Here is a 22,504-nt window from a genome sequence, read left to right on the forward strand (position 1 = left end):
TATTTCTTCTCTTTTACGGAGAACATTAACAAGGCTTTGCAAAATATATTATGCTTGAGAAAAGATCCCAGGCCTGCATTTGATCCCTTCCCTTTGAAGATGGTAAATACCAAAGATTTGCATACCTTTGAGCTTGATCAAGACCTTTCTTCTAAATCTTGTGATGACCGTCTTAAAACTGATGGACCTCAAGAGACCAAGACTGATTCTATACCTGTTGTACATACCCCTACACCTTGTAAAATTCCAGATCGGTATAAGCCTCTTGTTTTACCTTCTGTTCTCCATGCTTTCCCCAAAAACTATGATCTATACTTGCTGAGGTTTAACGGTGAATGTAAGAATGTCAACATTGAGCAACATGTGCAGAATTTTGAGTCTTTTCTAGACCTTTTTGAAGTTGATGCAGAAGATGTCAGTATAAGGCTTTTTGCTCTTTCTTTGCAAGGCAAAGTGAAGAGTTGGTTCAAAACCTTGCCTGATGTGAGCATCTCATATTTCCGGCAGTTCGCCAAAATTTTTCTCGACAGGTGGATGATCGGGCAAAACCTTTTCTTGATTGTAGAAGAGTATAACCAGCTGAAAAGATTGCTAGTGGAGACAGTAGAACAGTTTTCTGTCACATTTAACCAAGTGTATTATTCGATGTCAGTTGAGATAAGGCCTACTCCTAGATTTGCTCTCTTGCACTATCCGGGTGCCTTTGATCCGAAAATGGAGTTTCAGCTGAGAGAAAGGAATATTGCAACACTTCACGAGATGAAAAACAGTGCAGTAAATGTAGAGGCACATCTGCTGATCCGATGGGCAAGGTTGGAAGAAGAAGAGATGAAAAACATAGATTCGGTCGAATCAACATCTCTATAGGTAAAGCTTGACGTTTTGGTAAGTGTAGTAGAAGAGATGATGCAAAGGATCACCCCAAGGAATGATTATGATGTTCAAGCCCATGGCTTGTGTTAGCCTCCTGCTGCAGCAGGTTAATCATCTTTCATGATCGACATTTTTTCAGGCCAAATATGTCGTACTGTGCATGCTGCAATGCTCCATATTTGCTGCAGATGGCCAGAGAAGTATCCATGAGAATGTGCTAGTCTAAATGCCACTGCTGTGTTCCATTTTTGATAAGTTGATCCATTTTCATGAGTTTTCAGCTAAGGGAGGTCCAAACAACTTAATCTTGGTCCCCTAGGTTTCAATTTCCTATTTTAGAATATAGAGAATAAACATCTGTCCAAACTGCTTAATCTTGGCATATTTGTAGATAGGTAGAGAAACAAGGGTGCTTAACAGCTTAATCTGAGCCCCTGGATGCAATAAGTGTAGTTGTAGATAGGAGCACAAGCAAGAAGAAAAGAATGAAAAGCTGGGTATGCTAGTTCAAGTGCACCCAAACGAAAAAGAAGAGAAAATGCTAGGCAAGTAGGTCGGGTAGGTAGCTTTGTGGTTGCAAAATCATGGCTTGTGATCCATTTCATATTGTCAAGTGTTATATCTATCATATCACAAGTTTGAGGCAATTTTCCATTTGAAGGACTTCAAGCGAGGCATGACTAACTTCCCCTTCTTCCCCTTTCCCCAAATCACTCACTAACTTCCCCTAAAGAGGTCAAGATCTGCTTGATACCTCTTAGATTCATCATTCTCCATATCATTTGCCTTGGTGGAGATCTGCTTCACTCAAGGAATGTTCACATCTCTTCTATCAGTCATTTTCCCCATTGATAGCCTAAGACATCATTCTTAGCGCTTTTCTCATCATTATCATATTAACTACTAACTCTATTATGTAATTCCCTATCTATTTCCCCTTCCCCTACTAAAACTATGTATATAACTCCCCTATATATTTATCCCTCCCCCTGGTTGAAAAATAACCATATACATCCTTGGGAATTGTTAAGTTTATCTGAAACTCAGCAAGAACCATCATTGCCCCCTCAAACCATCTTCTCATGCATTTTGGACACTTTCCAATGCATAGAACCCTTCATCCCCCCTAACTATCTCCCAAGGGCATAAGGACTCATTCCTTTGCATAATTCCCCTTCACATGTTTAAAAATCACCCCTTTGACCTTGGTTTGCCTTTATAAGGCATGAAACCCTCTTTGGCCACTAAACCCCTCTCAAAACCACATCACTTTCCTCCTAAGTGCCTTTGGACTTCTTCCAAGGCATAAGAATATGCAAACCATGAAAAACCTTCAAAAATGATAAAATCCTCCCTTTTTTTTGGCTATCGGACCCCTTCCGATGCCTTAGAATCCAAGCAAAAGCATAAAGGTTACCCCCTCCGAATTCAAAAGACTTGCATTTTTGAATAAATAATGGCTCCGATGAGAAATGGGTCCTTTGGGTCCCCCTCCGATGCGATATCGCTATCGGGAGGGGGCAATCATATGTTCAAACACCATATATAACTCCTCCGAATTCATGTTTCCTTTGCATTTTAATAAAATACATGCCCCGATGAGAAAAGGATCTATTTGATCCCCCTCTGATGCGATATCGCTATCGGGAGGGGGCAGTGGCATATATAAGCGAAATGGCTAAGTCTCAAGGCATGGGGCATAATGCCGAAGGGCCGGACCCAAAAACATATAAAGTGGACTGGCAAAAGCATATCGGGTCCACCACATTTCGGCGTTTCTATGTGGCAGCCCCATGACACCGCCGATAGCGAATTGCCGAATTAATCACAACCATCCATTTTTGGGCCCCAAATCAACGGCCCATATGTAATCGGCGGTCACCCCATGTATATGGCTCCGACCAGCGGAGCCGAAATAAAATTAAGGCGCGGCGTATAAAGGATTTCGGGTCCGTAAGGGGGCGTTGCACAGCGAAAAGGGAAGGCTCCGACGGGGCGGAGCCGAAATATAATAAACTACAGCATATATAGATTTCGGGTCCGCTAACCCTTTTTTATTAAATCCGCCGATTGACATCGCCGATGGGCCGGACCCGATTCAAATAAAGCATGGTATATTAGCATTTCGGGTCCGCAAACCAAATTCTTGTAGGTTCGCCGATATGACATCGCCGATGGGCCGGACGCGATTCCAAATAAAAGGAAGGGCCTATAGCATATCGGGTCCGCGCATTTCGGCGATGGTTTATGTGCCACCCCCTGGTCCGCCCCGATGCGATATAGCGATATGATCTGGGCCGTTGGATCGGCCCGCGCCGGATCCAACGGCCACGATTTAAAGAAATGAATAGTGTTGCGGCAGAGCCAAAAATTCATCAATTTTGCAGTTTTTAAGGCTTTTCCGCCTGTTTAATGAAATAGGCCTTTTTCAAAGATTTAATCATGCGGTGCCCGCGCCCGCCCAATTACAAAGGAACGATGCTTTCCTCAGCCATTTTCAAATCGCTCCAGGCCCAAAATACTTCTAAATGCAGGGTTTTCACATCGGCGGTCCTCCAATGATCCTCTAGTCATCCAGATTGCAATTTTTTACCATTTTTGAGGCATTCGCTGATCGGCAAGGGCTGATAACGACTCCAAAGGCGGCAGAAGGCTGAGCAGCGGCCATAAATGGGTGATTGGACAGTTCAAAGGCATTCGGAGGTCAAGAAGGGACCATGTGCGTGTCAAAGAGTATCAGGGAAGCGGCGGAGTGTGTCAGTGAAGATCTTCCAAGGCAGATGAAAGCAAAGCAAGCCCAACAAAGTCAACAGAGCATCATTGAGCTGTAATGGCTCACCAACTCACAGATTTTGGCCATTTAAGGCAACAAGACCACTTGAAGACACAGATAAAGGTTTTCAAAGCAGATATTGGCAAACACATGAACCCAGTTATGTTTTTGGAGCAGCGCTGCTTCCTTAAAAGCACAGTTATCACACAGAGGATAGCGCATGGCTCAAGGCACTCTTTCAATCCATTTTTTGAAGCTGCAGGACCATGCGCAGCCCTAAAGAGCCATTTTGATGAGGTTGCTCCCTCATGAACACCTGTTTAGGATATTTTATTGCATTTATTTCCAGCACAACTTGGCATTAGAAGCAATTATTGCACAGATCTCTTTTGAATCTATTTTGATAGATATTTTGAGATATTTTCTCCCTTGACACTTGTTCAAGGGATGTTTGTAAATTTTTCTATTTAAACCACCCTCTGTTATGATGTAAAGGGTTGGTTGGTCGATAACTTCCCCTAGACTTGCATTGTATTTTCTGAGAGTCTCTATAATCAAAGATCGTTGGAATGTTTGGGAGATGAACTGGCTGTTGTGTATTGATGTCTGAAGAGTGACTATGGAATCCTAACGCTTCTACATAGCCCAATAAGTGTTTCTTATCTCTGTTTACAGTTTATATGTGTTTATGCCATCATTGTTTCACTATCTAAATAGCAGAAAGAAAGAATAGTTCAGAGCTCACTTAGTTGTATTATGTGCTCAATTTTTGTGATTTATCTATGTTTTCCTCTGAATTAGTCCTAAATATGAATACTGATTTGCTCATATTTACACTATTTCTTTCATATATGAATGTTGTTTAGGAATCCTTGATTGCTCCTATATAAATGTTCATTCACCTTCCCTCTGTTAGCACAATGAGAGCTACTTAGTTGCCTTTCATTCACTGACCTTCGTTCCATCTTTATTCTAGCTAGATATTGTTTTATGTGTAGCTATCATGCTCTGTATTCCTCTTGTGACCAAGAAAATGCAACAGCAAGCCTAATCCACGACTCCATGCCCAATGGTTTGAACTTCTCACACTATGCATCCCAACTCTATTTGAAAGAATCCTCCATCCCACCAAAATCAAAACAAAACCCAAGAAAATCATAACTAGCCTAAAATCAACCCAAAACAAAGCTAAATTATAAAGAGAGAGCCCTCTCTGATTGCAGGTAGGCTAGGACTTGTAGTCCAAAGATTGGTTTGTGGTTACCTCGGCCGTATCCTTTAAGGAGCTTTAAGGACAACCTGAGTGATAACAGCTTGTTGATTGAAGAAGAACAAATGGCCGCTCCAAAACATTTTGTTTCTTATCCTAGTTGTCATAGATCTGATAATGATTGTTTTGTAGATCACCTTGGTGAAGAAAAAACTGTTGATATGACCTGCATGCTTGATGATATGTTTTATACTGATGATTTGCCTCATTTTGATCAGTATGATGATGATTATGTTCTCCAAACAGAAGCTAATCTTGCAATCAAACAAGCAGCTAGTTTGTGGGAGGAAGAAGTTCATTTTCAGCAGCTTGAATACAATGTTCAGCCATCACATATCAGCTATGACAGTGACGAGGAAAGTGCAGCAAATTTTGAAGTAAGTGAAGGATCTTTGCCTTTTTGTTTTGATTCATGGCAGTTCATCAGAGACAACTTCCATGCAATCAGAAATCAGCTGTCAACAAGTTTTGATTTGGACCATTTTGAGAGCAATGAAAACCTTGTTCAAGACTTGTCATATCCAGAATTGCAGCCCGCGAATGCCTTTGATTGTCAAGTTGCAAATAAAGACTTGGAACCCCTATATATATGAATATGAATATAGAAGGACTCTCTAGTACCCCTATATATATGAGAGGTAAGGAAGGCTAACAATACATGTGTTGACCGACACACTAAAAAGCAACCTAGAACAACACATATAAGCTCTCACATATGGAGCATTAAACTTCAATAATACACATACTAACCTCCAAGGTGATATTGTTCATAAGCAAGGGCTCTCTAAGAGGTGTGTCCAACACTCTTTTTACAACATTTAAACACTCAAACAATCCTCCTAATCCATGTAGTTTGTTAGCTCCACTCCCCTTGTATGAAATTTATCGCAACCTGGGTATCCTCAAGCCAACTCCAAGCCTCCATGCAAGCACCCAAGTTACATTGTTTTGTGTAGGGCTCAATGCCCTCCTATGTGTTACAAAACACTCTTCCTCCCAAGTAGTGTGTTCTTGAAGCAAGCAACCATCTCCATGTAGCATTCATGTTGAACATTATCCAAGCAATTAGGAGATCTTCAATGCCCCAAGGAAGAATACCAAGTGAGAGACCATTGTGTAAGCAATCTTCAATGTGAAAATCCATCATGGACCATCTCCCACGTGTAAATCCATCACAAACCATCTAGTGGTTGAATCAAACAATCCACAAACATAGTGTAAACTCTTTTAAGGCAACCTTGAAAGTTAGTAACAATTATATAGGTTCAAATGTCAATAAGGTATCATTTAACTTTCATTATTTCAATGTTATAAAATGATGGGTAAATGATATGAAAATGGCCTTTTTAAGATCAATGACTCATCTTCAAAAGTTTGTTTTCTCCATAATTCATTTATCATAAATATATCAAATATATCCTTTAATCATTCATTTTTTCTTCTTATTGTTATTATGGATAAATTTATGAGATTTAACTTTGATGTGAACCAAATAATAATTTATTTTTAAAAAAATCAATATTTCTATGAAATGAAAATTACATTTATCATGTATATGTTGCACCTTCATATACTATGAATATCTCTATCTCAATATCACTTCATCCTTATTGAAAAACAAGTGCTACATAGTAGTTAGTCCCCATCATTCAGTTTAAATATAGCTAAATTAGATGGCAAGAGTTGTGCACATTAATAATAAATAATTAGATGTTCAAACATGGTTGATAAGAAAAATAAGCGCGTTGTGAGGGTTGAAGATTGTTGAAAATAAAAATATGCAAGTCAACATGTCCCGACAAATATACGCCTAATAAAAAAATATGCAAGTTGTCGAATGTAAAAGAAAAATATGCTAGTTGCGTCGATATCCATGTCAATAATTAAATTTATGGTTGCGAACATTGCCATCTATGTTAACATGGATTGAATTTTAGCTCTAATATAACTACATCCATTCTATTGGAGGAGACAATTTACACAACTTCATTTTTTTATAATATTCATCTTAATATTTTTTAAAGGCATAGTCTAACTTATAGACGTAATAAACTTTTTTACCGAAATCCGACAAAACAATTTCAAGAAATAATGTGATTTTTTATTGTTTAAAATGCATAAATGGATTCAACACCCTTAAAACCCCCTTCGAGCACAAATTCTAAAGATTAAACAACTTAAACTCAAGTTTTTCAAAATCTCTATTGGATTTTGGTTAAAATTAATGAGAAAAATTGTTGTGAAAAAGGTCATTTAGTCTACAAGTTAGACTACGCCTTTTTAAAATACTTGTGTATGTATTTATTTTTATGTAATGTATCATTTTTTTAAAATATCAAAAAATATTATTTAAATCTAGAATAATATATCTATATATATATCAGCTTGGTAAGACCTTTCATTCATTTATTTGCAAAAAGCAGGTTACATCCATGAAAGATGTTCCGTGGCCTCAACTTGCCCAGTGGGAAACCAGGTTTGTTGGTCATCAATCGCATTGTATGCCATCCAAAATATGAGAATCTTAAGTCTGTCACACAAAGCCTTATAGGATTGTATGTCTATAAACCAGTTCACCCTTAACATGCTAACATAAGTACTACTAACCGACATATACATCATCAAAATAAACAAAAAAAATTGCTCACTACTACCGATTAAAGAACTCCACTAGAGTTGGGTCCTTAGTGCTAGAACCTGGTAATTTTGATTGAGGAAGGCATAAAATGTGCTTCTCAATACGACCAAGACAAACATTCTGCTGCTATATTTGAAATTGGACAAGTTGAAATTCTTTTTGAATTTCCTGGAAACTGGGGTCAGATTTAATGGAACCTATAGAATTCATAATAGCTCGAACCACAATACTCTTCATCATCCAGTAAAGGTGCACTATCTATTTATACTGAGTGATCCTACCTCGGGTATGGCTGGGATCAGGAACTATTAAACGTCAATCCTCAAGCTGCACTTCATTCTCATCCCATTAGTTGAGGTATGTTTCCCATGATGCAATCCACTGCTTTACCTGAGCAGGAGTACTTGTATTATAAGCTTGGGTCACTACATTGATATGTTGGGCATCAGATTTTCTACCACTCCGTCTCGGTGGCTACGATGAGGAGGAGTCCTGTCCACCTCGATTCCCAACCGTTCGACTGCAACCTTGACCCCCAATTCTCGACAGACCAACAACCAGAGCTAGCCGAGCCATATCTATCAACCACCACTCCAACACAGTATACCCGTCCACCCGAACCGACCAAACCACTGGCTAGGAAAAGACCAACGACATGCAAGCTAAGCGGAACCCCAAACTAATTAGACCTGACACATATACAGATGAAAAGAGCAGGAAGAAAATTACATTAGGCCCGAGCCATGCAAAAACATAACAGGTCGAGAGGGCCAACCACCAGCGTCGCTTGTTGCCAATCACCAACACCTCATGCTCAGACATATCACTTGACAGAAAGAAACCAGGGATGGTTTGTCTCCACAGAAGGGAGGTGCTACAAACCGGCTCCTCGAGCCAATTCCCATAGATAAACACACCAAAACGATATAAAACCAGAGATGACGAGATAAAAGAGACTTTCAGAAGCCAGTCCATCCAATCACAAAGACAACCATTTCCATCAGGTGGACAATCCTTCCATAAAAGACAACTGACCCAAATTGTTCCATACATTCCCATTCGAAGCAATAAAATACCATATAAGACAGACATTGACATAGAAACAACAAATGCAATATAAAAATATCGCAAGCAAACATGCTCGCCTATCGAGCAGGCAATTCTAGGTCGTTCAATAATCTAACCACAGGAGGGGTCAACTACCTTGCATGCAACAATCATAACTATAGTTTGTCATAGGTGAGGAGGGGAGAAAAGAAACATTACATACCCAACTACCATTGCCATGAACCCGAAGCCGATGTTTTCCTGTGGACGGAACCTCCCTACCGAGCTTGCCACTAGGGAATAGAGACCGAGGGACCTTCGCTTGACGCTTGAAACTAGTCTACAACACACAGCAATTGCATGAATTGGTGCACCGTCACCACCTAGAGGTTATGAGCCTTGCGTTGAATTACTCTCGCCTTAAACCATGCTAGCTACCACCTCTCTGTCATGTTCACACATGCAATGTTCTGGCAAGAGCCGCCCTTTTGCTCTGCCTCCCATCATATCACTGTTAACAAAAGTCTCGAAGGGGACTGTGAACTTTCGCGCACCCCGATCAAGGAATAATTATTTTATATTTAAAAATATATTTTAATTTTTAAAAAATTGCAATAACTAAAATTAATAATATGTTTTGATCGATTCTAATTAAATTAGATGGTAATAAAGACTTATTATATGTTTGGATCATGAGTTGTTATTTGTCTTCATTAAACATATTCCCACGACTTATAACTTAACTTTTTCATCACAGATAAATGACGCATTAATGATATGCATAAATATATTTAATCTAACGAAACTTCAAATATATGTTGGTGATCCAATAACACATTTAAGGCACTAGTGATTTGCATTAACACATTTAACAAATTATAACATATATTTTGATCATAAATATATAAATAATACCGTTTTGCATATACATTGAAGAATTTGCATAAGAAAATTTGGTAATTTGCAAGATATAATTCTCGCTAATGAGTTGTGACTTTTATAAATTTTCATACTACATCTATTTTCCCCTTAATGGAGTCCCTTGATGAATTTACCTAATAGATGCAGTAAAGACAATTAATGGGACAATTCTCTCCTATAGTCACGTGAATATATTTTCGTCATGAAAACACTTCTTAAATTCTCTTATGTTGGCATGTATTTTATGTTTTTGTAACTCTGTTTGTGGCATAATGGAGCAGGAAAGACATGCAACTTGGAGGTAAGTTATTTTATTGGTTGGTTACTTCTGTTAAATGTCACTAGAATTATTTATTTCAAAAGCAGGGAAGTAGGGTGCAATTAATTTGGATATTGACGTGCTGACAGAGTTAGGCGTTAAATGCCCAACCTGCAACATTAGTGATATCTTCATATTTATTTTTGAATACGATAACTATCACAAGAATAAATTTACATGCCGATCATACAATTTACAACAAGGGAGCCACTGTCGTAGCGGTAGTCCCTGCCGGGTTGAGAAACTGGCCACGCATAGGTGCACAACTGTGCACAGTGAAATACATCCCAACACGGTTCGAACGGACCCGCATGCATGAATTACACTTCCATATTTGTTTGACCAATTCCAAAGTGTGCCATCCATGGTGAAGGATAAACCTGACAAGACGACTGCGGTGAGCGGCGGCACATTTTATGTCTATTGTGTTATCCTATGCAGTTGCAGAGGCTTATCTGGAGCAATTCAAATCCGACCTCAATGCATTTCTAAGAGCTAGAGCCCAAGAAATGAATGAAGGCGGAGTTATGTTTCTGATTCTTCCGTGTCGAATTTCGTTTGATCCGAGGGAACAAGGGAGCTTGCTCAGTTTCTGTGGGCAGCTGTTGGTAGCTGCTTTCAGAGATAAATGGGATATGTCTCGTTTCTTGTTTGTTGTTTCCCTAGCCTTCTTATAACGAAATTTTGAATTAGTCTCACAAATATGATTGATGCTTGGCAGGGCTTACTGCACGAGGAAAAATTGCACTCATTCAATTTGCCTTTCTTCTCTCCAACTATCGAAGAATTCAAGACTATAGTGAAAACCGCAGGATCGTTCACTTTACAGAGATGCGAAGTCTTGAGAGGAGAAGCTGCTGGCACGGTTGAGTACAAGAGCGAAGACCACGGTTTATTAGGAAGACAACTCTGAATGCAGTATAGAAATGGATTGGAGATTATGACTAAAGCCCATATCGGAGCAGAAATGACAGACAAATTGTTTCAGAGAGTCGAGAAAAGAGGAGCTGAAAAGAGTCACGAATTGATTAGACAAATGGAAAGCTTAACACAGTTACTTGCGGTGCTGTCACAGTAAAATGATTAATGCATACTCACTTTACAGTGATACCATGAAATTTCGCTTTGATGCTGAAACTTCATGATTGTATATATCATTGTAACAATTTTTTCACTTTTCATAGTTTGATCATGACCATTTTGAGCACAATTATTGCAAGTATTAAAGTTTTTGGAAGCAATGATTTTTCTTATCTCGTCCCCACAATTAAGATATCTTAGTTTAAATGGTAAATTATAAAAGTATTTTAATTAAACAATAAAAAATAACTATAGTACAATGTGGAGATGACTAATAAAAGAAAAAATGCACATGCAGCACATTATCTTTGTTAATATAGTATGAAGTAAACCATTTACATTGTCTCTTTACGATTTGGATTGGATTATATCTCACATTAGATTAATATATGAAAACTATTGCCGACGGGAATGAATACGACTAAGTTAGTATTATCTTGCTCTTCCTGCTTTAGCTTAAGTCTGTCTCTTGTACCTTGGGAATGGATTAACGTTTTTATATTTGAAATAAAGAGGAGAACTACGAGGGAGTTTGTCAGTTCCTACTCTCCTACCTAAACAACATTATGTTCAATGGAATATATTGACATAGATAAGTTTCAATTTGCCATTACTGCAACCTATTATTAATTATGATATCGCCATAGAAATGTATTTTCATTACAACGACGCTCCACATGGCATGTTATAACCATTATACTCCATCCAAGATAATCTCGGTAAAAGATATATATTAAATATGCATTGCTCTTAATATTAGTTATAAAGTGCCCAGATAAATCACCACTTGTTAGTCAATATTTATTTATTAGCTACCACTGGTTAGTCAATATTTATTTATTAGCTACCGCTTGTCTTACCACATGCACGTTAGTGAATATTTTTGTGTATAACTTACCACGATCTCTCATCCAATAGGTTTAAACAACGATGCGAGGTTTACTAGCGAGGTTAAAGAACACAATAACCCCAGAAACACAGTAACCGTATTGATAAGACTCATAATCAGTGTGTAATTCCACTGTTTTAGATGATGTGAATAGGTAAGACAAAGGTGCTTTCCAATCTATCGGCAGAATGTTCAGAGCTTCAAAGTTGGGAAATCTTGCTATTATCATACGTTTGGCGTTCAGAGCTAGGCAATCTTACCCTTATCTGCAAAATTTGTTTTTTATCATACATTTGGCATTCAGAGCTAGGAAATCTTACTATTTATGGATAAATTTGGTGCATATGGAGCAAAAGTAACATGGTTTCTGGACTGTCAAATGAGTTATATCCCCTCGCCTCTCCAGGAAAGAGCGAGCCAAGAGCTATACCGCAGCTAAGAGAAGTATCATGCATGTGGGGTGGCTTTATGTTTCGCACCACCTTCCTCCTTCGCACGCAGGCTCAAACCATTAGGGTTTTGCTTCAGGGTAAGATCTATGGCGTATTTGTTTTCATGGTTTCGCCTAACCTGTCCGATTCTATCTGATTCTATCTATATCAGACAACAGAGAAAACTAATGAATTATCTCTGGATATAGAAGAAAAAGAGGCGAGGCTGGGGTTCACTGTACAGTATACTGGGGTGTTTGAAAGCTCCTCTGAAGGTGTTCTTACCGCTCATAGCAGCAGAGGTCTGAATAATAGATATGCATATTTATGGTAGTGTATATATGGCAGCACGCTAAATTATTGACTGAATATATATACAAGTTTGAAGGTATTAAATCTTGAGGCCATAAGGAAGTATTTGGAGGAATAATGGAAGACATTCGTGGTGATCCATTTGAATGGCTTTGTGTCGATGTATTTGCTCTAGTGTTGTCACTGCTGGACATTGCAAGCTAGGCTACGAGCGTATCAGTCTCCAGCAAGTGGAAATCTGTGGTTGAATCCGACATTTTGTGGCCAAAAAATATCCGAGAGATTTGGAAACACAAATTTACAGTGAGAACAACTTCGCATCAGATTTAACCAAGAATTACAGCCTATTGCCTCTCTCTCGAAGCAAGAGAAAGACGTCGGGTAAATTATTTTACATTACTAACAATTTTTGTTTCAAGAACTAGATCGCATTAATTAAAAACCCAAATATACAATGGAACAAACGGTAATCACTGCCAGTAATAGAAATATAATTAAAATAGTAAAATAATAAAAATATAATTAAAATAGCAAAGTAATTCATGTTATAATATGTGTAAACACCATGTGCATTGCATTCAAGCCATGTGTTTATGTGTGGCAAAAATACGGATGCAAGAAACAGCCGAAATAGATTTCTTGAATATATATTTCTTCGCATTAATAATCGTTTTAGCTTTTATCAAAAAAAAAAATTGGGCAATTGCTTTGAAGCGAAAGCCGGCATTGCTTTGCTTTTACAACGTAGTTAAGTTTCATTAATCTGCAATTTAGGTCAACTCCATTAATTTGCTGCAAACAAACTAAAAGAATGTAAATCACGAAAAACCTAAAAACTGTATTCCAACCAGTAAAATCTTTACTAAAGTTTCATTAATCTGCAATTTAGGTCAACTCCATTAATTCGCTGCAAACAAACTAAAAGAATGTAAACCACGAAAAACCTAAAAACTGTATTCCAACCAGTAAAATCTTTACTATGGATGGTCTCGACCAAGGGACTCCATTAATCTGCTGGAAACAAACTAAAAGAATGTAAACCACGAAAAACCTAAAAATTGTATTCCAAGAAGTAAAATCTTTACTATGGATGGTCTCGACCATTCTCCGTCGATGGAGACTTCATTGTTATTAGCATATTATAGTCCACCAGCCAAAGACCTGATAAGAGAATACAACCTCAATCGACCCCTACTACTCCGTAAGGGTGGAAGTAGTGTAACCAATTTCATGTGCCGAAAACTACACTACCAATCTTTGATGTGGATATTGTGACATGGGCATTTAGTATTTGCTAGAATGGTCTCTGATCACTTCTCCCAAAAGTCTTGGAAAACATTAAATAGGATGGTATGAAGTGTCAATTTATTCTCTAGGGTATATATGCTCGCAGCTCACACTATACTATATATTAAGGTGAGTTCATATCCTAACATCCCCCAGTACTAATGACACCTACGCATTTGTTTTTTAAATTTTAATTATTGTTTTTAAATTTCAATTATACTAATCACAAACTATTTATTTGTTTTTTAATTTTGATTTTACTTTGCCTGCTTATGCCATGCTTTTATTACTCTATTTCTAACTTTCTAACTTTAGATAATAAAACCAAGTTAATTGCATTCACTAGCGAGGCCTTCACTTTGGGTTCTCAAGAAAAAATTAATCCAAGTAGATTTGTAAAGAAAGAAAAGTATATCTTGACTTAAACTCTGGGAATTCCAGAAAAATTAATCTAAGTAGAAATGTAAAGAAAGAAAAGTATATTTGGACTTAAACTCTTTGGGGAGCCTCACATATATGTGCAATGAAGCCTTGGACTCGCGATCCCATTATAAACCTTCACAACAGAGAATTTATATACAAAATATACATCATAAAATGCTTTCAATACAATATTTTGTTTTGCATAAACATTATATTTACGCATTACCACAAACCGGAGATAAGAACATGGATTGATTTCCAACATCACTCTTCCCGATGGTCTGAGGTGCTTCTAAACAAAATAAAATTGACTTACACATTCATTCATTCATTAACTTAACTTATTCAGTAGCTGAACACTCCAAATCCAAGGAATCTAATTAAGATAAATACAAATAAACACTACAAAGCCCAGTAAATAAGATATAATTAAGAAGGATAATTGCAGTTCTCTTCATAGATTCAGATATAGTTTGCTTCTAACAGAACATGCATTACATTACAGATTGGGTATTTATCTCTGACACCCAATATATTTTACATGAATACCTGCAGAAGAAGCATTAATGGAGCAGGTTATATTACAAGCACATAAATGGCGTATACAACACCAGGGATGAAACCCAAGATTGTTAAGAGCAAATCTATCCAAAATTCCACCTGCAATTCCACAGTGACCCAAATAATGTTTAGTGCTATAGATGCATCAAAACAGAGCTAAAGCCAAAAAATTAAAATAAAAAAATAACGTACCCCAAGACCATATCTGAGAAAAACTCCAAGAGGTGGAATAAATATTGATAACAACACCTCTATGAACGTTTCGGATCCCATTGGAATTACAGTAACTTAGCTGACTGTCGCCTCACTGATTACTGTGTAGAATTCTATGAAGGTACAAGGATTTAACAATGAGAGTAAAGAGAAAAAGAGGACAAATAATGAGTTCAACAAAGGAAGAAATCAAGAAGACTAGTAGAGTTGAAGGGGGTCGTGAAATGTGTTTGAAGAAGACGAGTATTGTTTCGGCGTACGAAACGTGGAAGTTTAGTTTGGCTGATTACTCGATATTTTCAACACGTAGGCCTGCATCATTTTTCTTGTCTTTTCCTTTAACGTTATTTAGTTAACTTGTCTTATTCTGTGTTTCCATTAAATTTTGGCGCAATTTTGTGGATCAATTATTCTCTTCATCAATTATAACTAACAATATAGACATCATAAATCAATTCCCGCTAGTTATAAGAAATTAGCTCCACTCTGGTGTGAAGTTAGGCAAGAATGCTGGTCACATATAAATCAAACCCTAGGCTTTTTAGTCTCTCCCTGGAGGAATGTATGCGATACTTAGCAACATGTGATTTACCACAATTCGTTCTTGAATTTGCCTCTGTGCAACAGAGATACTAATTATAACTCCCATTTTAATTTGTCACATGTACATCTAAAAGGGTGTCAATTCGGCACTGCGCTAAAGAAATCTACGCTTCGCCTAAAGAAAGTCACGGGACTGCTCGCATACTTCGGCCTGCGATGATGGGTCAGACCCGAAGATTAGAGTACAGGACCCTTCAAAAGAAACTCGACAGCCCGCGCTAAAAAAGCCACTTATAGTTTGACGCATACAGTTGGGGCTTCAAGGCAAGGGCCCTTTCCGGGGGCAACGAAGTCAGTAGCGACAGATAAGGAAGGTAAGAGCTCCCACCAGTCCTAGAAGGGCTATTTTTGCCTTCATGCTCATAGAAAGGCGTCTACTAGCTGCATAAACTGGCAGAAGCCAAACCAAAGAAATGGCATGAACAGAAACAACTTCTCTAATAATGGAACTGTTGTAACTTCTCTAATAATGGAACTGTTGTAATCGTGGAAAGTAATATGTCGTTGTAAAATGGAACTTACAAGTTGTAACGCTGAACCTCCGCCCTTCACAAACCCTGCCGCTTGACACTCTCTGCTCCTCAAACTAACTGGTCTGACACTCTCTGCTCTGCTCCTCAAACTTACTCCGGACAAAGCATTAGTAGATGACCGTGGATGCCTCTGCATACTTCAACCATATGCAAACATCTGGCACTTGCAGGATGCAGGACACTGCATGCAGGACACTCGGCAATATAACCAAACTTCAGATAAAAAAAACTTTCCATATCTGAGAACTTTGGATATCTTGCTTTTACTAAAAAACTAGCTTCTATATTACTCATATTATTTATAATGATAACTAAAGTTAGGAAAAAAAGCTCAAAATTATATACAATCTTTTAAAAATAATACTACCTCGATTTTCAAAGCATTAAAAATATTTTTATAAAAATAAAAAATAGATACCCTTTATGTAATCTTTTTATTCAACTAAGATAATTATGATATCGAAATAAGTCTTTCAGATTATTGTTCCCAATAAATGAAAGCTGCAATCATTTGCTACTCCATATGAGTAAAAAAGGGAATTAGTGTAATTGCCAAGTAACGAGTACTCAAATGAAGGTTGTGAAAAAACATATATCTTATATAAAATATTTTTTCCATTTATAATGAGTTGAAAAAGTTAAAAATCCTCGAAGTATAATTTTTATATAGATATTATATTTAATTAAAAAACAGAAAGAAAAAACGAGTATAAATAAAGATGACAAAAAAATTATAAAAAATATTAAATATTTAAACTAATCTTTACATAGAAGTGAAAAATATCCCCAAAGAAATTAAAATAATTGTTGAAAAGCTGTACACTACCTATATTTACAATAACTGCTTAAGCTTCTGGATGTCGCAGGAACGAAAAGGGCAATTCTTAGCTGTGAGAGAAAAATTGAGATTTAATATTCGCACCCAATAAGACCCTCAAAACTTTGGATATCTTGCTTTTACCCTGTCTTGAAAGCTGCGAAGCCAAGACCCTCAACTTTGTTGTCCAATCAGAAATTAGATAATAAATTTTATATTATTTTCTAATATGAAAACTTTGGTTAAAGTTGTGATACACATCAATATTTTTGGTCAAACAACAGATTAATACACCGTCAACGCTAAATCGATTGCTAAGAGTCCCAGGCAGGGACTAATAAATCTACATTGAATGGGTATATCAGTTAAATGCAAATATGTGAAACTCAGAAACAAACACCCAAAAGAGAAGAAAAGAAAAACCCAATCCCATAATTATTGAGAATAATTTAAAAGAGTTGTTGTCCTAGTACTTGACAAAGAAATGTTGTAGTGATTAAGTGAAGGCGTGTTATCTTAGCCAGAGAAAGAAGCATTGATGTTCAAACTAGAAAACCACCAAAATAAATTCTTAGTTGGCCTAATGAAAATTCGAAGTCAAGTAAAGGAGGAAAATCATAATTAAAAAATAAGGGTTAATAAATTACCTAAAGAAGGCTCCCTTGTATACCAGAATTGATGAAGTTGCCTGCAAGAACTATTTTTCCATCGGTACAAGGAAAAGAGAAAAAGATACACATAGGGGTAACTGAATAATGAGTAGAGAGTAAATTAGTAGGGAAAAACTTACCTGCGAGCATGCGACTTGGGGCTTCTAGGTCATGTCTGGAGCATAGAACACTGTAGACCAACGCCTATAAGGAACATTAAATTGTTAATGCACCCAAAATAGTGAAAGGGGATTTACAATACCATAACGAGAAGTAAAATGAAACTTTGTACAAGTAAAATAACCCACTTGAGTGTATAGGTAGACAAGTAGCAGTCTACCTATGGGACGAGCCCTTCCAAGTTGAGAAAGTCCATGGTTACAAGTAAATGTGGTACATTGGTGTGGAAAAGTACATGAAACCTCAATGACGCTTGATTTCTGAAGAGGAATTGATAAGGAAATTTACATCAAGAGCAACAACATTGAACTAAAAACCCTCAGCTAAAGAGAAGTTACCAAACCCATGAGGGTTTTCACACCAAATTTGCAACAACTCTCAACATATCATTAACCATAATTAGGTACACTACTCCAAAAAGGAAACAAACTATTAAAAGGGGAAATGACATTGAGGGTGGTTGCATACCAGATGACCCATTGTTGAACTACAAAAGGCACCATCACAGTGTTGAACTACGAAAGGCACCATCACAGCTAAGCTCAGGAAGATTTCCCGTAGAAGATAGTTAACTGGTAAGGTCGAGGAACGAAGGAAATTTGAAGAGGAGGTAATATGAAAAATTACAACACATGAGGGCATATCCTTCAATCATGGTTGCAAAGAGCAGGGGAATAAGCAACCACCAAATGAAATGGGAAATGAGCCCCAAAATAATTCATTTTTCCAAATGAAAACCCCAGTCACTTCAACCATTGGGTCCCTTCGATGGATCTCAACCTTGAAAGTGGGAACCCCATGTGACGACCATGTGCCATCAATGAGTTGGAGTCACATTATGGGGCCAAATGGTAAGGACATGGAGCCAATTGGGTACTCCAACCATGAGACCCTTCGCCATAACCCCGTACTCCTGTGACCCTCATACTCTTGTAGAGGGTTTGCCAATCTAGGCATTGACCAATAATATCTACAAATGAACAACCAATCACATGACACAAAAAATGTCTATAAAATAATTCCAAAAATAGAAAAATAAATTTTTAAAATTACACTTCGCCAAATTCAAAAAAAAATGATATGTTTCACGGAATTAATAAGTGGTCAGTGTAATACCCAATGCATAATACCTACGTGATGGCAGGGATAATAAAACAATCTCCCACTACCTCAGCAACAAACCCATAAATAAGTCTAGGTTGTTTCTTAAAAGTCTATAAAAAACAATGTCTTGAATCTAACACATAATATTTATCACATGATAAAGGAGGAATTATTTTAATTCATTTGCGTCCCTTTTTCTTTTTATAGAGTTTTATATTTTATGTCATTTTATTTTTATTCTTTAATTTTCTGAATACGTTCTCATTTCTAAACTAATATTGAAATTACAAATATTAACAATTATAAAATATTTTTTTATTATGCGTTTTAAACTAAATTAAAATATTTCAATATATTTTATTTAACATTTTTATTATTATTAAATATGTCAAATTATTTAAAAAAACATTTAAACTCTTTTTTTCTTCATTTTCTCTCTCTCACACATATATATAATTAAAACATCTATATCCCTCTAATCCATTAATTTTTAAAGCTCTTTCCATTTCTTCTATAATAACCTAATTTTTTAAAATAATAACCATGTTAAAATATTTAATAAAGATTTCCCTTTTAAGACATCACTTCTCATGTCCAAGAGCCATTCCTTTGATATACCATGAAAGGATTATCATTTTAATATTCATGAATAAAGAATCTTAAATGATATTTGTTCCCAGTACAAGACAAGGCTCCTTATTTTAAGTTTGACAGCCTTAGCCCAGTTAGTTGAAGCCCCCCTTGCCAAGTTTTTGGCCTTCTGTCATGAGGCGTGGGTTCAATTCTCCTTGTGTCCATCAAGGTTAGGCCTCACAATTTGGGCTGGCTAGTGTGGGGCTCGTTAGGGTGGGCCAGCCAGGGGTTATTTTGTGGAAAAAAACACCACTTCGAAAGAGTCTGGGAACCCTTGTGTTTGAGAATGGGGAGGATCGTTGTATCGGGTTGTATCCACCTCATAACAAATCGATAGTCAATAAATCACTACTAAAACCTAACTATTACCAAGGAGGGGGTATAGGGTGGAAAGGCTATGAAAGCATTGGATCCCAAAAAAATCTATAGTGCTGGCAAGTTATTTCCAGTGAAGACCATGGAGAGGGTAATGGAGTTGAAATAGGGAAGGTAAAACCCTTGTAGTAGGTGAAACCAAGTGTTGTATTGGGATCAACCTTGGTTTCGATAGGGGAAAAAACAAGCTAACACAAGCGGTCCCATTGCGTGCAAACGAGCTTGAGGGAAAGATAAAGGAATCCCTGTCGCCAAGGTCATATGGAGATTGTCTAGTGAGCATCATTGGGGTGATGCATCAAGACCTATAGAAGGTTGTGTTGTATGGGGGTGGCCCATATCTAGACCTCTTCAAGAGGGTCCTTTAAGTAATCGACTTGCTCTTTGTCCATTATGGCGATTGAAGAGTGATGTGACAAGGGGAGAGTCTGGGGTGGAAAACAAGAGGTTGCAACTTGCAACCTATGACAATGATTGTAAAACCCTAAACTTGTACCGCATTGTGAGAGGCCCCATATAGTCCTTGTTTTATTAATTTTATTCTTCAACCTTTACGATTTATTCTATATACTTTAATTTTTCATAGTTTACTATTTTTTATCCTACCTTATTATTTTTATTCTTCATACTATATTATTCACATTTTACTATTTACATCTTTATGTACCCTATTGATATTTTAAATATGAGGTTTCATAACCTATAATTTTTATTTTTTTACGAGCCCAAGGGGTAGTTTAGTTGTGTAGATCTATCCATGAATTTCAACTTAATCAATTTTATCAATATGTATCATAGAACAACTATTGTTGTAGAAATTGTGCACTATAAAGACTAACATACCAGTCCAGGTATATAAGTTAAATGGTTGATGAATGCCAATAAACTTAAGACACTAAGTAAGAAAGACAAATTGTGGCAATAAGGTTGGAAATAATTCAAATCTTATGGTTGGAAGTGAGCTACATGGCCAAAAATGGTTTAATAACGTAACTAATCACAAATCCTCATTTATAAAATACAAGTAACTTAAGAAATTTAATCGAACCTTAATAACATAAATAGTCACGAATCCCCATTTATAAAATGCAAGTAACTTAATAAATTTAATCGCAACCTTTCATTGAACAATGACTACGCATAATATTCTTTTTCATTTAATCCCAAACATACACTTAATATTTGTATCCCGGATCCGGGTGTCTAACGGCATCGGAGGCACGTGGCCAGAGGTATGGTTGAGCGCGTGGTTTAACTTCAATGCCACACACCCTCACGCAGCTCTGGTCATTAATCCGCCTCTGCTCCAGCTTAATGCGACTTTAATGTTGCCTGTACATTCACCTACGCCGGTTAATTTCTTGATCATGGCGCTTTCAACTCGCCATAATCGCGCTTATCCTCTCCGCTCTGGCTCCTCCTCCATTGCAGTTGCAGCGACGCGTTCTCGGCCTCTCTCAGAAGTTAACCGGGCTCTGGTTTGCTGGCGGAGCTTCTGGCTTTGCCTTCAAGCCATCCTCTGCTTCCCCTGCTCCTTAGTCCACCTTCCGCTCGCTGCCCTGAGCTCTGAAGCCAAGTTTGTCATTTTCCTTCTCTGCTTCCTTTGTCTTCCTCGAAGCCAGGATTATCACGCCCTTCCAGCCATGCCGAAATTGCGACAGCGTATGAGTTGCAAAAGGGGCAGCTCGCGCGGGCAAATTGGGCGCCAGGCCGCCTCCTCCCCGATAGACTCTTCAACCTCAGGCCCGGACCTTCGCTCAGACAGGTACCCTGCTACTCGGAGTGGACGGGGTAGGGGTAGAGGCTTACAGATAACAGCTCCGAGCTCCTTCCAATCCATGACAAACACCGCTCGTCTTTGCTTCCCCTGCAGTCACGGCTCCTCCTCCTTTATGGCCACGGTTACAATCAAGATGAGCGAGCTCAATTCAGGTCAAGGGGTTGGTTCCTTCAGAGCGACTTCGGACAGGCAGGCGGAAGAAGAACCAGGCCCCATCCAGACAAACCTCGATCAGAGCAAAGCCTCAGGTTCTGGTAAAGGTAAAGCTCCTCAAAGTATGAAGCTTCAGGAGAGCTCCTCTGATGATGACGAAGACTACAAATATGCATGCCGCATCATCAAGGAGCCGCCTGACACCTCTCCTGATGCTTAAGCAGGTTGGTTCTTTCTAGTTTTCATGGATTTCTGCCAGCTTGAGAAGGTTCACTCATCACTATCTTAGATATTTTGTCAAATGCATTAGCTCACACTGCCAATTTTTCACACGAAAGGGGCATTCTGCCAGCCTACATCTTCCAATTTTGGTCGAAGTCACAGTCACCTCTGTTTAGAGTTATGGGTTGTCATGTAGCGATTCACAGCTACCAAGTCTAGTTTTACTGTCTGGGTTGTCGTATAGCTCTGGTTTATTTCTCAATTCCAAGTTTTGGCTGTCGTATAGTCCCAGTTTATCTAAGTACTATTATGGGGTTTTGTGTATTTTTGCCTCACTCATGAACAAGCCCTCCACAGTTCTTAAGGGAACTACTCTACTACACTTCAGCATACAGATATGCCTTGTTTGTAATCATG

At 37.7% G+C, this 22,504-nt stretch overlaps 1 protein-coding gene across 1 annotated transcript; it reads right to left on the reverse strand.

Moving 5' to 3' along the window:
- Window positions 1–14,678: 14,678 nt before the first annotated feature.
- Window positions 14,679–16,240, reverse strand: LOC149156221 (low temperature-induced protein lt101.2-like). The gene is made up of 2 exons (XM_089442561.1): window positions 15,017–16,240; window positions 14,679–14,923 (listed from the first exon to the last, which is right to left on the reverse strand). The coding sequence occupies exons 1-2, from the start codon at window positions 15,095–15,097 to the stop codon at window positions 14,840–14,842; spliced, it is 165 nt and encodes a 54-aa protein (XP_089298687.1). The 5' UTR covers window positions 15,098–16,240; the 3' UTR covers window positions 14,679–14,839.
- Window positions 16,241–22,504: the final 6,264 nt, after the last annotated feature.

Source organism: Pinus tabuliformis, chromosome 9 (assembly GCF_031772625.1).
Source record: "Pinus tabuliformis cultivar Carrire ecotype Pingquan chromosome 9, CPIR1, whole genome shotgun sequence".
NCBI classification, from domain to species: Eukaryota; Viridiplantae; Streptophyta; class Pinopsida; order Pinales; family Pinaceae; genus Pinus; species Pinus tabuliformis.